This window comes from Mesoplodon bidens (assembly GCF_964165515.1).
Source record: "Mesoplodon bidens genome assembly, chromosome: 3".
Classification (NCBI taxonomy): domain Eukaryota; kingdom Metazoa; phylum Chordata; class Mammalia; order Artiodactyla; family Ziphiidae; genus Mesoplodon; species Mesoplodon bidens.
Window position 1 is genome coordinate 102,875,228 of NC_138178.1, and position 17,928 is coordinate 102,893,155.

General features: G+C 45.7%; 1 protein-coding gene and 1 pseudogene across 2 annotated transcripts; both read left to right on the top strand.

Moving 5' to 3' along the window:
• Nucleotides 1-1,341: 1,341 nt before the first annotated feature.
• LOC308613857 (ribonuclease 8-like) lies at nt 1,342-1,809 on the top strand (the record flags this gene model as incomplete). The annotated part of the gene is made up of 1 exon (XM_081227912.1): nt 1,342-1,809. The coding sequence occupies one exon, from the start codon at nt 1,342-1,344 to the stop codon at nt 1,807-1,809; it is 468 nt and encodes a 155-aa protein (XP_081084038.1).
• A 14,738-nt stretch (nt 1,810-16,547) lies between these two features.
• On the top strand, nt 16,548-17,004 carry LOC308613576 (ribonuclease 7-like; annotated as a pseudogene). Its single transcript has one exon. The product of its transcript is annotated as a ribonuclease 7-like (transcript).
• Nucleotides 17,005-17,928: the final 924 nt, after the last annotated feature.

Sequence of the window (17,928 nt, forward strand, 5' to 3'; positions counted from 1 at the left end):
AAGCTTGCTGTGGAGCAGCACCACCACCAATAGCATTTTCAAATTAGGACACTAAGCACTGCAAATTTTAATAAAGTAGTAATGGAAAGAGTGAAGGGTGAGAGGTGTTGGGTGCCATCTCCAGGTAAAGCCAGATGACCTTGCTTGACCTTGGAACGGGAGGGACCCAGAGGGATGAATCATTGTAGAATAGCTGAGGTGGGATGGTGCTGTGACTTGTGACTCTGGTGATTGGTCCACTTCCCTGTCTCCTCCATCTCCTCCAAAAGATAAGCAGTAAGTCCTGATGACAGGAAGTAACTTTCTAGGTTATTCCATCTTTATCTCAGATCAGAAAAAGCAATCCTTACCACCACAGTGATCGGCTCTTCCCAGAATCAGAACCAGAGGTGTATATAGGAGATGATAAATGACAGCTCTCATTCGGGGTTGACACCTGAGTCAGGTGCATTATTAGAGTCATTAGAACCATGTGGCTAGGAGTCAGGTCTAGTCTTTGAGTGTGAGGATTCAGGCTTCCTCATTGCTGAAGATGTTTAGGCAGGTGTACTAGCTCCACAGGTATCCACTTAATTGGGACATGTAAGTGAAGAGGCATGAACCTGATTCATTTCCTGATCCACGGCTATTCCCCAGCCTGCCCCCAAACAGAAGCACCACAAGCCAGGCCAGCTCTTAAGGAGTTCGGCGGTGAGAAGAGGCCCTCAGAGGTCTGAGGCCCAGCGGAAGGCAGGTGCGTCCCGGTGAGCCGAAGCCACAACACGAGGATTTGGTGAGGAGGTAAGGCCTGTGGCGGGACGTGAGTGAGGAGATAGGACAGGGCAGGGATGGGTTCTGGCCAGAGAACAGTGTACTCAGGTGAGTGACAAGGTGGACAAAGGAGGGACTCGATGTGGAGGGGGTGAGGATACACACAGGGGAGAGAGGAGAGAGATGCTGAGGGATGGAGGCACAAAACGGGGCTATGGAGGAGATGGGGATGGGGTCATGGAGGGTGTGAGACACAGAGAAAGGAATAAGGACATAGGGACACGGGGACACAGAGGGATGGACCTGAGGGAGAGGAGATAGAGCAAGGAGCGGGAGGCATGAGGGACAGAATGAAGGAGGATAGGGATTCAAGGTGAGGGGGATGGAGCCCTAGGGTTAGGGGGTGGGGTCTTAGTGGTTTGGGGCACCCGGAGGGGAAGGGAGGGGAAAGACACAGGGTGAGGGAGGAAGGAGACAGCAGGGGAGAGAGATGGTGATTGGCTAGAAGGAGCAGGTTTAGGAAGGCTAATTTCCACCTCCTCTGTGCCCAGAGAACCCAGCCCTCCCTTCTGACTGTTCCCCCCAAGAGAGATGGCACCAGCCAGAGCAGGATTCTGCCCTCTGCTTCTCCTGCTGCTGGGGCTGTGGATGGCTGAGGACCCAGTCGGTGCCAAGCCCAGAAACATGACCTCAGCTCAGTGGTTTGAAACTCAGCACGTGCAGCCCAGGCCTCAGAGATGCAACACGGCGATGCAAAACATCAACAAGTACTCCAATCGCTGCAAAGGCCTCAACACCTTCCTGCATGAATCCTTCTCCGGTGTGGCCGCCACTTGTCAGACTCCCAGCATAACCTGCAAGAGAGGCCGTAAAAACTGCCACCGGAGCCAGAAGCCTGTATCCCTGACCATGTGTAACCTCACCTCAGGGAGGTACCCAGACTGCAGGTACAAGGAGAAGCAGCTGAATGCTCCTTACATCGTGGCCTGTGACCCTCCCCAGAAAGGGGACTCTAGGAAATCCAAGCTGGTTCCTGTCCACCTGGACGATGTCCTTTAGGTTTCCAGCCAGCCACGTGCTTGGGCCGCGCCTTAAATCCCTCCACAGGCCCCTGGACCACTCCTCCTCAACCCAGAAGGTTCTCTTCTGACATCTCTTGGGGCCCTTCCTAGCTCAGGCTCCTCTGAGAGGGTGGGGCTGCGGGGAGTTGAGGTGATACATTAGTAGGCTAAGCTCCAGAAGAGATGGTGATCTCTCAACTTTTTGTTGCTGTTTTTCCAGAAGCTTATCCCGAAGAAGCTTAGGGGTGTGGGTTCCTTAGTCTATGCCTCCTACATCTTTCCCCTACCCCATCTTCTCACGGCAGCATGACGAGAGGAGGAAAGGAATGGAAAAGGAGTGTAGGAGATTTATGGCGAGAGCCACTCCTATTCCTAAACTAGGCCTCTTCCCTAGCTCTGATTGGTAGTGACGTGGCTTGTGGGCAGGGAGGTTGCCTGAAGGGAAGAAGACAAAGCAGCACCACTTCATATTTACATAGCATTTCATGCTTTTCACAGTGTGTCCACGTGACTCCCTTGTGAGATAGACATGACTAGGATTACTCATCTTTAGGGATGAGGACGTTGAGATTATTTTTTTTACATCTTTATTGGAGTATAATTGCTTTACAGTGGTGTCTTAGTTTCTGCTGTATAACAAAGTGAATCAGTTATACATAAGTTCCCATATCTCCTCCCTCTTGCGTCTCCCTCCCTCCCTCCCTATCCCACCCCTCTAGGTGGTCACAAAGCACCGAGCTGATCTCCCTGTGCTATGCGGCTGCTTCCCACTAGCTAGCTATTTTACATTTGGTAGTGTATATATGTCCATGCCACTCTCTCACTTAGTCCCAGCTTACCATTCCCCCTCCCCATATCCTCAAGTCCATTCCCTAGTAGGTCTGTGTCTTTATTCCTGTCTTACCCCTAGGTTCTTCATGACATTTTTTTTCTTAAATTCCATATATATGTGTTAGCGTACGGCATTTGTCTTTCTCTTTCTGACTTACTTCACTCTGTATGACAGACTCTAGGTCCATCCACCTCATTGCAAATAGCTCAATTTCGTTTCTTTTTATGGCTGAGTAATATTCCATTGTATATATGTGCCACATCTTCTTTATCCATTCATCCGATGATGGACACTTAGGTTGTTTCCATCTCCAGGCTATTGTGAATAGAGCTGCAATGAACATTTTGGTACATGACTCTTTTTGAATTATGGTTTTCTCAGGGTATATGCCCAGTAGTGGGATTGCTGGGTCATATGGTAGTTCTATTTGTAGTTTTTTAAGGAACCTCCATACTGTTCTCCATAGTGGCTGTACCAATTCACATTCCCACCAGCAGTGCAAGAGTGTTCCCTTTTCTCCACATCCTCTCCAGCATTTATTGTTTCTAGATTTTTTGATGGTGGCCATTCTGACTGGTGTGAGATGAGATCTCATTGTAGTTTTGATTTGCATTTCTCTAATGGTTAATGATGTTGAGCATTCTTTCATGTGTTTGTTGGCAGTCTGTATATCTTCTTTGGAGAAATGTCTATTTAGGTCTTCTGCCCATTTTTGGATTGGGTTGTTTGTTTTTTTGTTATTGAGCTGCATGAGCTGCTTATAAATTTTGGAGATTAATCCTTTGTCAGTTGCTTCATTTGCAAATATTTTCTCCCATTCTGAGGGTTGTCTTTTCGTCTTGTTTATGGTTTCTTTTGCTGTGCAAAAGCTTTGAGGTTTCATTAGGTCCCATTTGTTTATTTTTGTTTTTACTTCCATTTCTCTAGGAGGTGGGTCAAAAAGGATCTTGCTGTGATTTATGTCATAGAGTGTTCTGCCTATGTTTTCCTCTAAGAGTTGATAGTGTCTGGCCTTACATTTAGGTCTTTAATCCATTCTGAGCTTATTTTTGTGTATGGTGTTAGGGAGTGATCTAATCTCATACTTTTACATGTACCTGTCCAGTTTTCCCAGCACCACTTATTGAAGAGGCTGGAGGATGTTGAGATTTCAGAAAGATTTGTTAATTAAAGAGATTGTCAGGTTGGTTAGTAGCAGCAGCTGGACTTGAAACTAGGTCTCCTGACTCTAAATACAGCGCACTTTCTACTTTACCACTGGGTGGAAAAGGAGTGTCCTCTGCGGGGACCACAGGGGAACCAGGTAAGATTTCACCTGTGAAACAATGTCCCGAGAGCTCTGAAGAGCCAGTTACCCCATGTTGGCTGCAGTAAAGGTCATTACCTCTCTAGCCAAGGGACTGTTTATGAGATGCTCCAAGGATCTTAATTCTCTCTCTCTGTCTCTCTCCCTCTCTCTCCCCCTCTCTCTCTCCCTCTCTTTCTCTCTCTCTCTGCCCCACCCCACCTCTCTGCCCTCCCCCTTCTCTAGTCCACTGCTCTTCCTTCCTGGGCCCTGGTCCTGGCTCTAGCTTGATCGCCTATAGCCCTGAAGGCACAGTGTCAGGGGGGTGTCCCAACTTCATCTCCCTGCTCCGGGATCACATTTCCCTTGACCTCAAGGGACTTCCGTGGCCCAGTGCCTGCTTGTCACAAACAAGCTGGTGGGAGCTGCCAGAGCTTCCTTCCTCCTGATAATGATCTCTCCTGCCTTGGTGCTTCCCTGGCTCTCTGCTCTGGCAGTCCGCCCAGGCCGGAGGGGTTGAGATGTGGAAATGCCATCTCCCCGTCCTCCCCCCACCCCTCCAAACCCCGGCTTCAGACACCACTTCTCCCTTCCTGGTGAGCAGAACTGGAGAAGCTATGGCTTTATGTAGACTCGGTCCTGATAGCTTCCCACTCCTAGCCCACACCCAGCATTGCCTACAGCCTTGACCATCACCAGCCCCTTCTCTCTTCCTTAATCTCAGTCCCAGACAAACTGCACTAAGCCCCATGCCCGCCCCACGCCCACCCTACTTGAGCACCCAAATACTACCTTGTTAGACCTTCCCTTCCCAGCTGTGGAGTCTACTATCTACTTATCCCTCTCCCATACTCCAGTGCTCCCTTATGCCTTACCAGAGTCAGAGTAAGCTTTGGAGCCAGATACCATTGGGTGTAAATCTTGGCTCAGTCCTTTGTGGCTACATGACCTCAAGAAAACTGCACCTCTTTGCAACTATGTTTCCATATATGGGAGTAATACTACCTACCCAACAGGATTTCAGGAAGATTTAGAAATGACATTTATGAGGCCTTAGTCAACCCCAGGCACTGGTAAGCATTCAATAATGATAGCTAGCTGTAGGTAACAGTAGCAATAGCCCTGTCCAGTCATATTCACCTTTGGCAAACACGCAGATACCCCTTTGGCAAATACCCCATTCAATTCTCCTTGAGGTCTTTCTTCTGCTAGAATGATGTTTATGAGTAGGCTAGAGAATAAGTCTGCAGGCAGAGTCCTGCTAGGTGGGCTGGGTGGTTTGAGATGGTGAGGAGAGAAGGTAGGGAAGGGATGATGAAAAGAAAGGGGAGCAGAACATTGAACAATTCAATTCAAGCAGAGTGAGGGGCCAATACGTTGATGAGTCTTGAAAGTAGAGGGGCAATAAATATACTTTATAGCCAAATGCCAAATGACTGAATGTAAAATCTATACATCCTGTGGTCACTGTACTAGACATTTATCATTCTAAATACATGATTTTCAACTGAGGTGCATAGAAAACCAAGTCTCTTAGGGGTAGCTGATTTTTCTTTTCACTTTATTCTTTCTTCACAACTCTTTTTTTTACTCTTTATTGATGATTTTTCTTATGGGTGTTATGGTTTTGGAGACATCCTCCTCACAAACTATTTAAGTGGCTAAAATTATGCTTTTATTGTATCCTCTCGAAATAAGAAGAATTTCCAAATATGGCTTTTTCTTGAAATACTCATGATCTAAATAGTATTAAATAACTAAACATTAAACATAATTCTAAAGCAGTCTATGGTGTGGTGATAGCGGTCAGAATAGGGGTAACCTTGGGGAGTGCTAACTGGGAAGGTGTAGGAGGTAAGCTGGAAATGTTCTATTCTTGCTCTGGATATACTTACTTTGTGAAAACTTATTGAGCTGTACACTTAAGATTTGTGTACTTTACTGTAAGCAAATTATACCTCAATTTCAAAATCTTCCTAAAAAGTATATTTTTAAGGATTAATTTATTTAACATGAGAAATGCTAATATATCAATTCACAAAGATTATAATATAATGAAATCATGGACTCATGATCTAATCTAATTTCTATTGTTCTGCTTTGTACTATTTGTTAAATTAAATAGTAGTTGTGCTAATTATTAAATTGTTGTAAATATTTTTGGTTCAAAAAATATATAAGGTTTTTTCCTAAAGTTATCCAGCTTATCCGTGCTCTTCTATTAGTTGTATAACTGTCAACTAATTTTCCTATTTAACTATGTGAAAATTCTTAATAAAATTTATATGCAGTATAAGATTTTACAACCATTAATCATTACAACATTTTTCTTAAAATAATAAATATGCATTTATATTTCCCCTGACTGATAGGATTTCAACATTTTTAAAGTTCATAAGGAAAATTTCACTTCCAGTCACATTCAGAGTACTCACCAATATCTGATTATTCAGATATTAACAATGAACCCAAATGACCTGCCTTGTTTTCATACCAATGCTTTAACAGATTAGATTTGACAGTCACCCATTCCTTCACATGATCCTGATCACAGCCAAGTTCAGGGATGCCAGGAATTATGTTGAAATAAGCATTTGGCTATTCAGCCTTTCAAAGGCTGAAGCTGAGGTCCAAAACGAATAACAGGGTTGCGCCAATTACCAAGGCTGCATCTTGATACATTCCTACTTAAAGGCTGAAAAATGGGAAAAGGAGACCGATTACTTATGAGATTTCTGTTGCTGGGGGTGGGAGCTTGGAGGGGGGAGGAGGGTGTCTAGGGGAGTATTGTCCAGCCTTGTGTAGATGGCTCTAAAGAAAATTGTTTCGACCTGGATCTAAGGAGCAGAAACAGAGTCCTGTAAAGAATGTAACCCAAGAACTGGAGCTAGTGTGAACTAGCTTTCTAGGAGTAAGACTATCTGAGATAGCCTAGGTAGGATACTTTTCTACATGACCCTAGTTCCCCAAAGTCTCCACACTCTGAAGAAAATGACCCATAGACACTATGAAGAGGGCCAGCTGAGTCAACAGAGAGAGAAGGGTCCTGATCTCAAGGGCAGGGTGTAGGAAGAGGAAGTGTCCTTGAGTCTGGGACCCTTTTGCTCACATTGATTCAGACAGCCCTCTTCATAGTGTCTCTGGCCCTAGGGGATGACCTTAGAGCTATAGCAGCAGAAAACAGACCAACGCAGTAACAGCAACCAGGGAGACTTCTCTGTGAGAACCCTGGCCCATTTCACCACATTCCTCCTACGCTCCTGTACAACTGGGCCTCCAAAAGGGCTTCGAAGACTTCAGATCCTCATTTTAAAGTCCTCCTCCTATACCATCTGCCCACCCCCACCCCCACATTCTACCATGGAGAGATAGAAAGAACAGTCAGAGCTCTTACCAGGATGTGTTCCTGTGCAGGACTCCAAAGCCAGTAAGCTTGGGAGCATCCATGAAGCCATGGGGGCATGAGAAAACATTGCTAGTGAGGCCTTGTAGGAAATTCACAAGAGGTGAGATAAGGAAAGATGTCTACCCATAATGGATATACACCCATGATGAAAAGTCCTCTTGATTTAGAGAGATTGGAATTTCCTCATCTATGCAAAGATCACCTACTTCATAGAGTATTATGCAGATTAATGTGACAACATATATAACGGGCTTAGTACAGTGGCTGGTGTGTAGGAAAAGTTTGAGAGATGTAATCATTTATATTTATTACTGTGATGTCAAATGTTGAGAGGCCAAACCTGTGATGGATGGAGCAGGCCTGACTTCCATGACAGAAGAACAAAGGACTTAAACAAAGGAGGCCAAACTCCTCCTCAGCCTCCTCTTGCCAAACAACCTTCCTAGCCAAGAGTATATAAGGTAGGGTTCAAGGTCAGACAAAAAGGACAATATGTATTAATTTCTCTAGGTAAGGTAATTTGGAGTGGGGTGGGTGGGGGTAATGCTTTCAATTAGAGGGGGAAGAAAAGGCTACTGAGTATTTATATTAAGACTACTTACGGGGTGTTTTCTCATCTCTACCTTCCATGAATCCAGAGATATGGAAAGAAGGCAGAGGATTTAGGGTCACTAACTTTTGAGGGTGTCCTCCTTACCAGCTCCTCTCCAAAGGGTTCAATTATCACAGCAGTTGATGGAGAGAAGGCTCTAGTGACATTTCCAACTTCCCCTCCTGAGTCATTTAAACTAGTCCTTAGGTAAGCTTACTGTCCCTTCGCCTCCCTTGTGGAAGATCACTTGTATTTTTCCCACCGTCTGATTCAGCTCCATTTCCTAGTTTGTCTTCCATTACACAAGACTACCACCAATGGTGGTTCACTGCTTTCCAATGGATTGGTTACAATGGGAAAATATCACACTTGTTACTTTCTATGGTCTTCACATAGAAACTTAGTTGAAGTTACACCTTTAAAACATAAACTGTATACCTGAAATTAACACAACATTGTAAGTCAACTATATTTCCATTATAAACAAACAAAACAAACAAACAAGCAAACAAACTGACCTAGTGAGAATCAATACAAATTCCTGCTTGGGCCATGGCATTTAGCACAAGACAGAACTTCACATCTGCATAGCTTTAGGCTCTTTCAGTAGATATTCATAAAATCATGTCTTAAGAGATTGTAGGGCTTCCCTGGTGGCACAGTGGTTGAGAGTCCGCCTGCCGATGCAGGGGACATGGGTTCGTGCCCCAGTCCGGGAAGATCCCACATGCCGCGGAGCGGCTGGGCCCGTGAGCCATGGCCGCTGAGCCTGTGCATCCGGAGCCTGTGCTCCGCAATGGAAAAGGCCACAACAGTGAGAGGCCCGTGTACCGCAAAAAAAAAATAAAGAAATAAAAAAGAGAGATTGTATCCAGTGACCTCAGAGATCATCTAGTCCTCCCCTCCGCATTTTGCAAATGAGAAAAATAAGACTGAGGGGACCCAAGATCACATGATTAGTTAAGTGAGAATTCAGGTTTCTTGAACCAGTCCAGTGACGTTCCCAAAGTGTCATTCTAGTTGATGGTCCCAAATGGATCTCAGACATCTTCCAAGGTCAAACTCACTATACCTCGACTGGCAAATCAATCAGCAAGTGGGCAGGTTCCCAGATTGAGACAAAAATATGTTCATTCAAAAAAGAGTGTTCAGTGCCCATGATCCTGAGGTGTTTACATTTCTGCCTCTCACTTGCGGACCACATCCCCTTCACCTGAATGCTCACACTGTATCAGTGAGATGGAAAAAATAGTAGCACTCAAGAACTTGATGGTAAACTAGTCAAACATGTCCCTGGACCATGCCATTGGCTGTTGGAGACATAAATAAGGGCATGCAGCAAGAACAAAAGTCTTCACTTCCAATCTGCTATTTGGGGCCAGGGTGAAAACATTGCAGAGATCCCATTTGGTGAACCTCCAGATGGGCCTGAAACATCCGAAATATTTTATCTTTGGTAAGTATAATCATTCTTTTTGTTTGAATTTTATTTTATTAATTTTTTATACAGCAGGTTCTTATTAGTTATCCATTTAATGCATATTACTGTATATATGTCAATCCCAAACTCCCAATTCATCACACCACCACCAACAACCCCCGGCCACTTTCCCCACTTGGTGTCCATACATTTGTTCTCTACATCTGAGTCTCTATTTCTGCCCTGCAAACCGGTTCATCTGTACCATTTTTCTAGGTAGGATCAACATTCTTTACCCTCAAAGTTGGCACATCCAGGGCTGGGTCTTCATGGTCAACTAGAGCCCACAGAGCAATGTTTCTCAGACTTTTCCCCAAAGTGCTAGTAATGGCCAAGGGGAATTAAGCACCTAAAGTGATGCCCAGCAGGAATGAGCTTTCTCTGAAGCCTCTTTCTTTTACTTAACTAATATTTATAAAATAACCAAGTGCACAGATTTTTTTCCCCCCATACTGCGAGGCTTGTGGGATTTTTAGTTCCCCAGCCAGGGATCAAACCCAGGCCCTCGGTAGGGAGAGTGCCGAGTCCTAACAACTGGACCACCAGGGAATTCCCCCAAAGATGTTTTATATGTTATCTTCAAACATCATTTGTGGTAATAATGGATCAATATTAATTTCCTGGTTTTGATGGCTGTACTGTGGTTATGTAGGCAAGAATACTTGTAATTAGAAAATATTCATTTCTGTATAAAGGGATAATGGAGCATTTTATCTGTAACTTAGTCTCATATAGTTCAGAAATGTTAATAATTAGGGAATCTGGGTGAAGTAGATAGGGGAGCTCTGTGTACTACTTCTGAAACATATATAAATTTGAAATTATTTCAAATCAGAACCATTTACAATTATTTTTTTAGGGACTTCCCTGGTGGCGCAGTGGTTGAGACTCTGCGCTCCCAATGTAGGGGGCGGGGGTTCAATCCCTGGTCAAGGAACTAGATCCCATATGCATGCCTCAACTTAGAGTTCACATGCCACAACTAAGGAGCCCACCTGCCACAACTAAGCCTGTGCAACCAAATAAATAAGTAAATAAATAAATTTTTTTAAGTAGTTGATTTGAATTTTTCAATATACTCCATCAAAGTTTTATTTTATATAAAAACAATGTTTTAAATCACTTCCTTTCCCCAAAAAAATAGTTTTGGTAAAATTGGGATAGAAGACATTTATCTTGTGGCTTTGTGTGTACTTTGTGCATATCTGTATTCAACCTAGGATAGGAGTGTACTGGCCTTAATGAGGTTTTCCTTAACTTGTTCGCTATGGGTTATGCCTCTGACCAGTATTTCTTTTTTATTTCTTCTTTTGTGTGTGTGTGTGTGTGTGTGTGTGATCGGTATTTCTCTTTAGGAACTGACTGAGGAAGATAAGGTAGCCATGGAGCCAGGGCAATAGGAAGGTTCCTCATATGCTAAAAAATGAGAAAATAGACATCGAACACTTGCAACAGTGACTGGGACCTAGAAACCCCTCAGTAAGTGTTTGCTCTGCTTTTATCATTGTCATCATCATCCCTGGGAGGTCCAAACACTGAACACAGGCTTGAAATAAGTCAAAGGCAACAAAACACATGTGAGGGGAGCCACATGCCTCCACTCTGGCTGGACAGAAGACTACATCCTCTCCTTCTTGAGGACAGATCCTATAGTCAGGAACTAACAGAGGCGTTCCACTCACTGAAGCAAGATCATGGTGGCACTGGGCTCCCTGAACAGGCCCCAAAGAGCTACACAGTAAAGAAAAATGGACCTGGTAAGAGAGAGAGGGTCAACCACTGGGTACAGAAGGAGGCTTCCCAGTAGGAGTGCAGCAACCAGATTTCCTGTGATAGTGCTCTGAGGCTCGGAGTTTAGAAACCAGGATCCAGGACATCTCAAGGCCATGGGCCTTCAGAGTCAGGGACCCCTCTTGGAGGAGACTCCTTCTTGGAGAGATTCCCTGTGAAAGCTTCTGGCAATCTGAGACCAACCCAACTCCTCTGGCCTGGCTGTTGACTCATTGCCAAGACCAGAGGTCTCAGCAAGCAGAGCAGGAGAACGTTCGGAGAAGTGGGGCAAGGTAGCCCTGCTGTCCTCCAGAGCTGCTCCGGAGCAGGACACTGCCCTGCAGGCTGCCCATCCTTTTCATTTCCCTCTGGGCTTTTCCAGCCAGAGCTTGCCTCTACCCAGTTTCCTGGACTGTCGTTCGATTTGCATTTTTCTCTTTTTTTCCCTCTTCTCTCTCTCCTGGGGATATCCTTATACATACTCACAAAGTAATCAAGGAGCTGAGTATTCACAGTCTCAGCTTTCTTTCTGAATTAGCATCGCAATAGTGTTTCACAACAGAGCTAGTCAAACGCCAGGGTGGCAGGGCATCCATCATTACGAGTAAGTGCTGCTTCCAGTCAGCTGTCCTAGCCCTAGGTGGTCCTCCTGGATGTGTGAGCTGTTTGGCAGAAGCTAGCTGAAGATCTTCTGTGCTGTGCTCAGAGAAACAGAAGACTATCAGCAGCCACCTGCCTCCTGAAGCTAAAGTTACACCTTCATTCAGCTTGTCTCTCCGGTGAATTTCACTTCAGGGTATCTGCACCCCAGCCCATCTCAGCCTTGACACCTTCAGAAAGCGGCAAGCGGCGTCAGCAATAGCTCTTCTCACAGGCTGTCAGGACTAACTTAGCGGAACAGCGAAGCTTCCAGCTGGTTACTCACAGTGGAACCTGTCCTCAGACACAACCTCTATGAAAAGATCCCATCAGTGCCCTCTACTGAGGGGCCAGGAATCAGTCTGGACAATCTCACACAGGACCCAAGCAGAGGATCAGAAAATGCACAGCCCCTTCTCCCCTTAGCCACAGCTGGTCATTTGTAGTGGCCCCGGCGCCCCCTACACCAGCCCCGCTCTTCCAGAACCCACTTCTTCCTGAAGAAGCTACCTCTCACCTCCAGGGGGAAGCCTGACAACCATACTGGAGGTGGCATTTGGAGTTCAAAGGCTACCTCAGGCCAGCAACCCAGACAGACATTTCTGGTCCCCTCACCCATATGCCTCTAGGCTATCCTGAAAACACTAGTCTCTACAGGATCATTGCATATTCTCTACTCCCCCTCTTCTGAGCTACCTTTGGGGTCTTCCTGAAGGGCCTCTCCTCACATTCTAGCCTAGCTACTAGCACTTTGATGTTTCATCTTGTCTCATAAAGTCTTAGAAGCGGGCGGGGGGGTGCTTTTTAGAAATTATTCAGCTGAAACTCCTTGGGTTACAAATGATGAGGAGACTAAGAGGACCAGAGTGGCGATTCAGTTCAACACACAGTTAACTAAGTATCCCTCTGAGCTATCCATATGCCTGACACTATGGAGATACAGAAGCATGAAAGGGCCTGATTTCTTTCCCACGAGTTTACCATCTAGTTGGGGAGACCTGATACACACGTAAGAGTCAGATAACAAAACAAGGTAGTACACGATGGAGCACCCAAATGAGTGGTACCTGGAGTTAATGCTGAAGGCGGTTACGTTCAGGAAGCGTTCACCCGAGGTGGAGTTGTACAGGAAGGTTCACGCAGGTGGTTATGCACAAGCTCATAGGACCAAGCGGAGATCTGAAGGATGGTAATAGTTGAGGGAGAGCCCTTAAGGAAGAGAAAGAAAAACAGAAGTAAAGTTGAAGAGAGCAAAACCTGTCCAGGAGATGAAAAGGAGCCCTATCTATTAGAATAGTCACAGAGTGACTGTCAGCCCATAAGGTAACTATCAGTAAACAGGGAAGCAGTGTGGCAGGAAGAGAACAATAGCTTTGGAGGCAGACCTCCCTCATTTTCAATCCTGGGCCTGTCACTTAACACATCTGTGACCTTAGCCTCTCTAAGCCTCAGTTTCCTTTTCTATAAAATGGAGGTAATAACATGGAACACACAATATTGTTTTGCATATAGCATTACACATAAAGCACAAGGCCTTGGCACACAGAAGGCACTTTTTAAAAGAAAGCTATTATCCGTAACCAAGTACCTAGCACCGTGCCAAGTGCATATTACATGTTCAGTAAATGGTGGTTAGCAGTATTCCTTTCTTCCTGCAGCTGTGGTACAGCCCTGTGCTGACCTGACCCTAAAGTAAGGTGACGTGTATTCTCCTGGCTGACTTTAGGAGAGTAGTAAGTGATACACTCGAGGCAACTGGCCCTAGAATGTCAAGGGCTATGTTTAATACCCCCATACCACACTAGACATTTTAACATTTTATCACGCCATATTGAATATATAAAATGTATGCTCCTCATTCAATATCATTCTTGCAGATGTGTACCTGAAATGATTTTTAAAGTTTTACTTCTGAAATTGTTTGACTTCAAGTAATTTGGGATTGGCACTGCTCCTTCTGCAATTGTGGTATTGAGAATTCCCATAAAAGAAGAAATAAATCTAAACTAAGATTGTTTTCCAGCATAATAAACTTCTTATGGGTGCCAAATTCCCAAATAAGTGAAATCAACTTACCTGCTACCACCACGTGACTGTGGTAGCATGGAAGTAAATATTTTAAATTTGATTTTATAGTTGACTTTTCCTATATTGGAGCCAATTTTTTTTTTCCTAGTCTCAAATATTGTAGGCCCCTGAAAGCCTCCCAGACCCTAGTCACTGGGCCTCTGGTGCTTAATGGGTAAAACAGCCCTGAGACTGTAGCACCTGGGAAGACATGTGATGAATAACTAGGATCAAATACACAATCAAAGGAACCCCTTCTTCAGGCCTCCCTGAGTGGGGCTGGCCAGCGGCAGGGTCAGCACCTACTTGAGGAAAAGCATGTTTGCAACTTAACAGGATTCAGAGGTTGCAGAGTCTGTGGTCAGTCATCTTGGTCGGCATGAAATGTTCGTGCCAACCCTTGTCTCCTGCCGCCATCCCTACCCTCTTGCACAAAAGCCCAGAGGCTTGGGTCTGCAACTGTAAATGAATAATCACATGGTAATCCTTCCATCCCAATGGGAAAGGCTCAGCTGAGGGCCTGCAAAAGAGAAATGACTTCCTGAATAAATATATATATATATTTGCTCTCTGAGGCCCAAGTCAACTGCTTGCTGGATAATGTTCTCCTGGGTTGAAAAATCAATGTTTTGTTAGCTTTGTGGGGAGGAATGCAGGAAGGGATTCCCCACTATGAAAACGGTGAGCTCTGTTGATGAACCTGGCTCCACCTTGGAGACAGAAAGGCAAACATCTCAGAAGTTTCCCATCTGGCAATGCAGATCATAGGAGCCTAAGTGATTTTTGTCACTTTGCAGAGCATTTTATCTCAAAGGCAGTGAAGTCACATGGAGGTCAAGATGCTGGGTAGGGCTCAACACACCAGCAAAAACCTGAGAGGTCGGGCTTCCCTGGTGGCGCAGTGGTTGAGTCCGCCTGCCAATGCAGGGGACATGGGTTCGTGACCTGGTCCGGGAAGATCCCACATGCCACAGAGCAGCTAGGCCCGTGAGCCATGGTCGCTGAGCCTGCGCGTCCGGAGCCTGTGCTCCGCAGTGGGAGAGGCCACAACAGTGAGAGGCCCACGTACCGCAAAAAACAAAAACAAAAACAAAACTTGAGAGGCTATAGCCAAAGCAAGATCCCTCACTTCAGTCATTTGCTTCCTCCCTTGATAATTGCTGCAATACTGCCAGTATAATAATTTACTAAATATGTATGTATGCATTTAGTTCAAATAGTTCCTTGAAAATGAAACTGTGTAACATCATATTTCAAAGAATACTAGGGTCACTTAATAAATAGAAGCAAAAATAAATATAGTGAACGCCATCCAATTTTTAAAAATTCTATCCAGGGCCTCCCTGGTGGCGCAGTGGTTGAGAGTCCGCCTGCCGATGCAGGGGATACGGGTTCGTGCCCCGGTCTGGGAGGATCCCATATGCCGCGGAGCGGCTGGGCCCGTGAGCCATGGCCGCTGGGCCTGCGCGTCCGGAGCCTGTGCTCCGCGACGGGAGAGGCCACAACAGTGAGAGGCCCGCATACCGCAAAAAAAGAAAAAAAAAAAAAAAAAAAAAATTCTATCCAGATATTGCTTTCAGCTGAAGACTCAGCCTGGGGTCTGTTGTCTGTACTGAAAAGTGGGGAGAAACAAAGCCTTACTTTCTTGCTCTAATAGGAGACCTTCTTCTAAATGTCATCAGAAGGATTAGAAGAGAATTACCGAAGGCAATGTTCATGTTTCATTTAAACCACAAACAGACACACACTGCACTCTGTTTCTACGGGAAACACTTCCTCCTTCCCTTTTCAACCTGGCACTAGACCAAAGGGATGGGCTGAAAGTCAAGAAGCTCTGGCCCCAGCTCTGCCACTCACTTGGTGGCCTTCGGAAGGGCAGTTGCTCTTTCAGGCCCTCCAGGCCTTTCATCTGTAAAATAGAGTTGCTTGAGATGATCTTGAAAAACTCTTCTGCTCTGATTCTCTATGATTCCAAGACTTTCTCCAATAGAGCAATATGTCAGCCACAGAAAGAACCCAACTCACCATACTGCTTTGCTGGCTAGAGAAGTGAGAGTGACTTTTTCTAGCTTCAGAGAGAAATTGGACCACAGAGCAGAGAGGAATTAGCCTGACTCCACAATCTTAATACTGACTTTCAGGAATGACTGAGCTAGACTGGGAGGGTGAGGTACGGATGCTTGGCCTACTTTTCTTCCAAGATTAGTTTCCTTTTGTGGTCTGACTTCTCAGAGTTTCAAACGAGAAACATGGGAGTGTAGAAAGAACAGGGGGTTTGGAAGCCAAGAAGCATTGATTCAGATCCTGTGTTTGACGCTCCCTAGCTGTGCGATGATGGGCAATTTCCTTAACTTTTCTGAGTCTCAGTTTGCTCATATATTTAAAAAAAAAAAGAAAGAAAAGAAAGAAAGAAAGAAATCATACCTCATAAAACTCTTATGAGGGAAAAACAGTATAAGTGCTTATTGGGGGCATAAAAATGTACATTATCTGCTGGAACTGAACAATAAACAGCCAGTAGTGTTTTTAAATATCTGAGGCTATATGAGCCCTGCAATAATTGACTTACAGTATGAAATTCTTAGAAGGGCTAGCAGGGCAACACCCATGGTGACCCAGTCACATACCTCCCACTTCTTCTGTGCCACTGTACCCCTTGGGAGAGATGGCACCAGCCAGAGCAGGATTCTGCCCTCTGATGCTGCTCCTGATGCTGGGGCTGCGGATGGCCAAGGACCCAGTCGGTGCCAAGCCCAGAAACATGACCTCAGCTCGGTGGTTTGAAACTCAGCACGTGCAGCCCAGGCCTCAGGGATGCAATGCTGCGATGGCAACATCAACAAGTACTCCAATCGCTGCAAAGGCCTCAACACCTTCCTGCATGAATCCTTCTCCAGCATGGAGACTCCCATCATAACCTGGAAGAATGGCTGTAAAAACTGCCACCAGAGCCAGAAGCCTGTATGCCTGACCGCGTATAAGCTCATCTCAGGGAGGTGCTCAGACTGCAGGTACAAGGAGAAGCAACTGGATGCATTCTTCATCATGGCCTGTGATCCTCCACAACAGAAGGATGGCCTAAGGTACCAGCTGGTCCTGTGCTTTTGGATAATGTTGTCTAAGGCCAGGTGTTCCCCCACCCCAAGCTCTGCAGACTCCCGATGCTACAGCTGCATTTCCTCCCTTGAGTTCTTCACTAATCCTTACCCTTTTTGCAAATACCACTTCTCTCCCATGCAGCCAACTTCACATACTCTTAATTCCTTACGGGGTTTTGTGGATGCTCCAAATGGTGAGGGAAGAGAGGTGATTCTCCTTAGCCCTTCACTGTTGCTTATATTGCTTTCTGAGTGTGGATACCATGTGGCCCTTCAAGCACTAAGGCTCTTAGCAGAGGTGCATCTAGGTTTTGTGGGGCTTATGGCATATGAAGTTTTGGAGACCATCTTTTGTTGTTGTTGTTGTTTTGTTTGTTTGTTTTTGCGGTACGCGGGCCCTCTCACTGTTGTGGCCTCTCCCGTTGCGGAGCATAGGCTCCAGACGCGCAGGCTCAGCGGCCATGGCTCACGGGCCTAGCTGCTCCGCGGCATGTGGGATCTTGCCGGACCGGGGCATGAACCCGTGTCCCCTACATCAGCAGGCGGACTCTCAACCACTGCGCCACCAGGGAAGCCCTGGAGACCATCATAAAGAAGAAGAATAGTCAGAACCTTAGAAGAGCTGTGGTTGGACAGTTCAGAGGGAACCCCGTCGGGGGAGGCAGAGATTATCTAAGGACGGAGGGCTGGAGAATCTGTGCCGGGTTCCCTGTGTTGGGCAAAGGAATGTGTCTGATTTTGTTGCAATAAAAGACCCTGCTTTTCCTGATTGAGTGTGTGTATTACTATCCAAGTGAAAGTATGGAGGTTTGGAAACCCCTCCTTATCTCTGTGAAGCTTCAGTATCACATGCCCTGCAGGCAGAAGGGAGGGCAGCTCCCTCAGCAGGCTTGGGCTTGGAGGAGCAGCCTGGGCTCTGCCTTCTACCCCCTTGAAAATTGCCTGGTG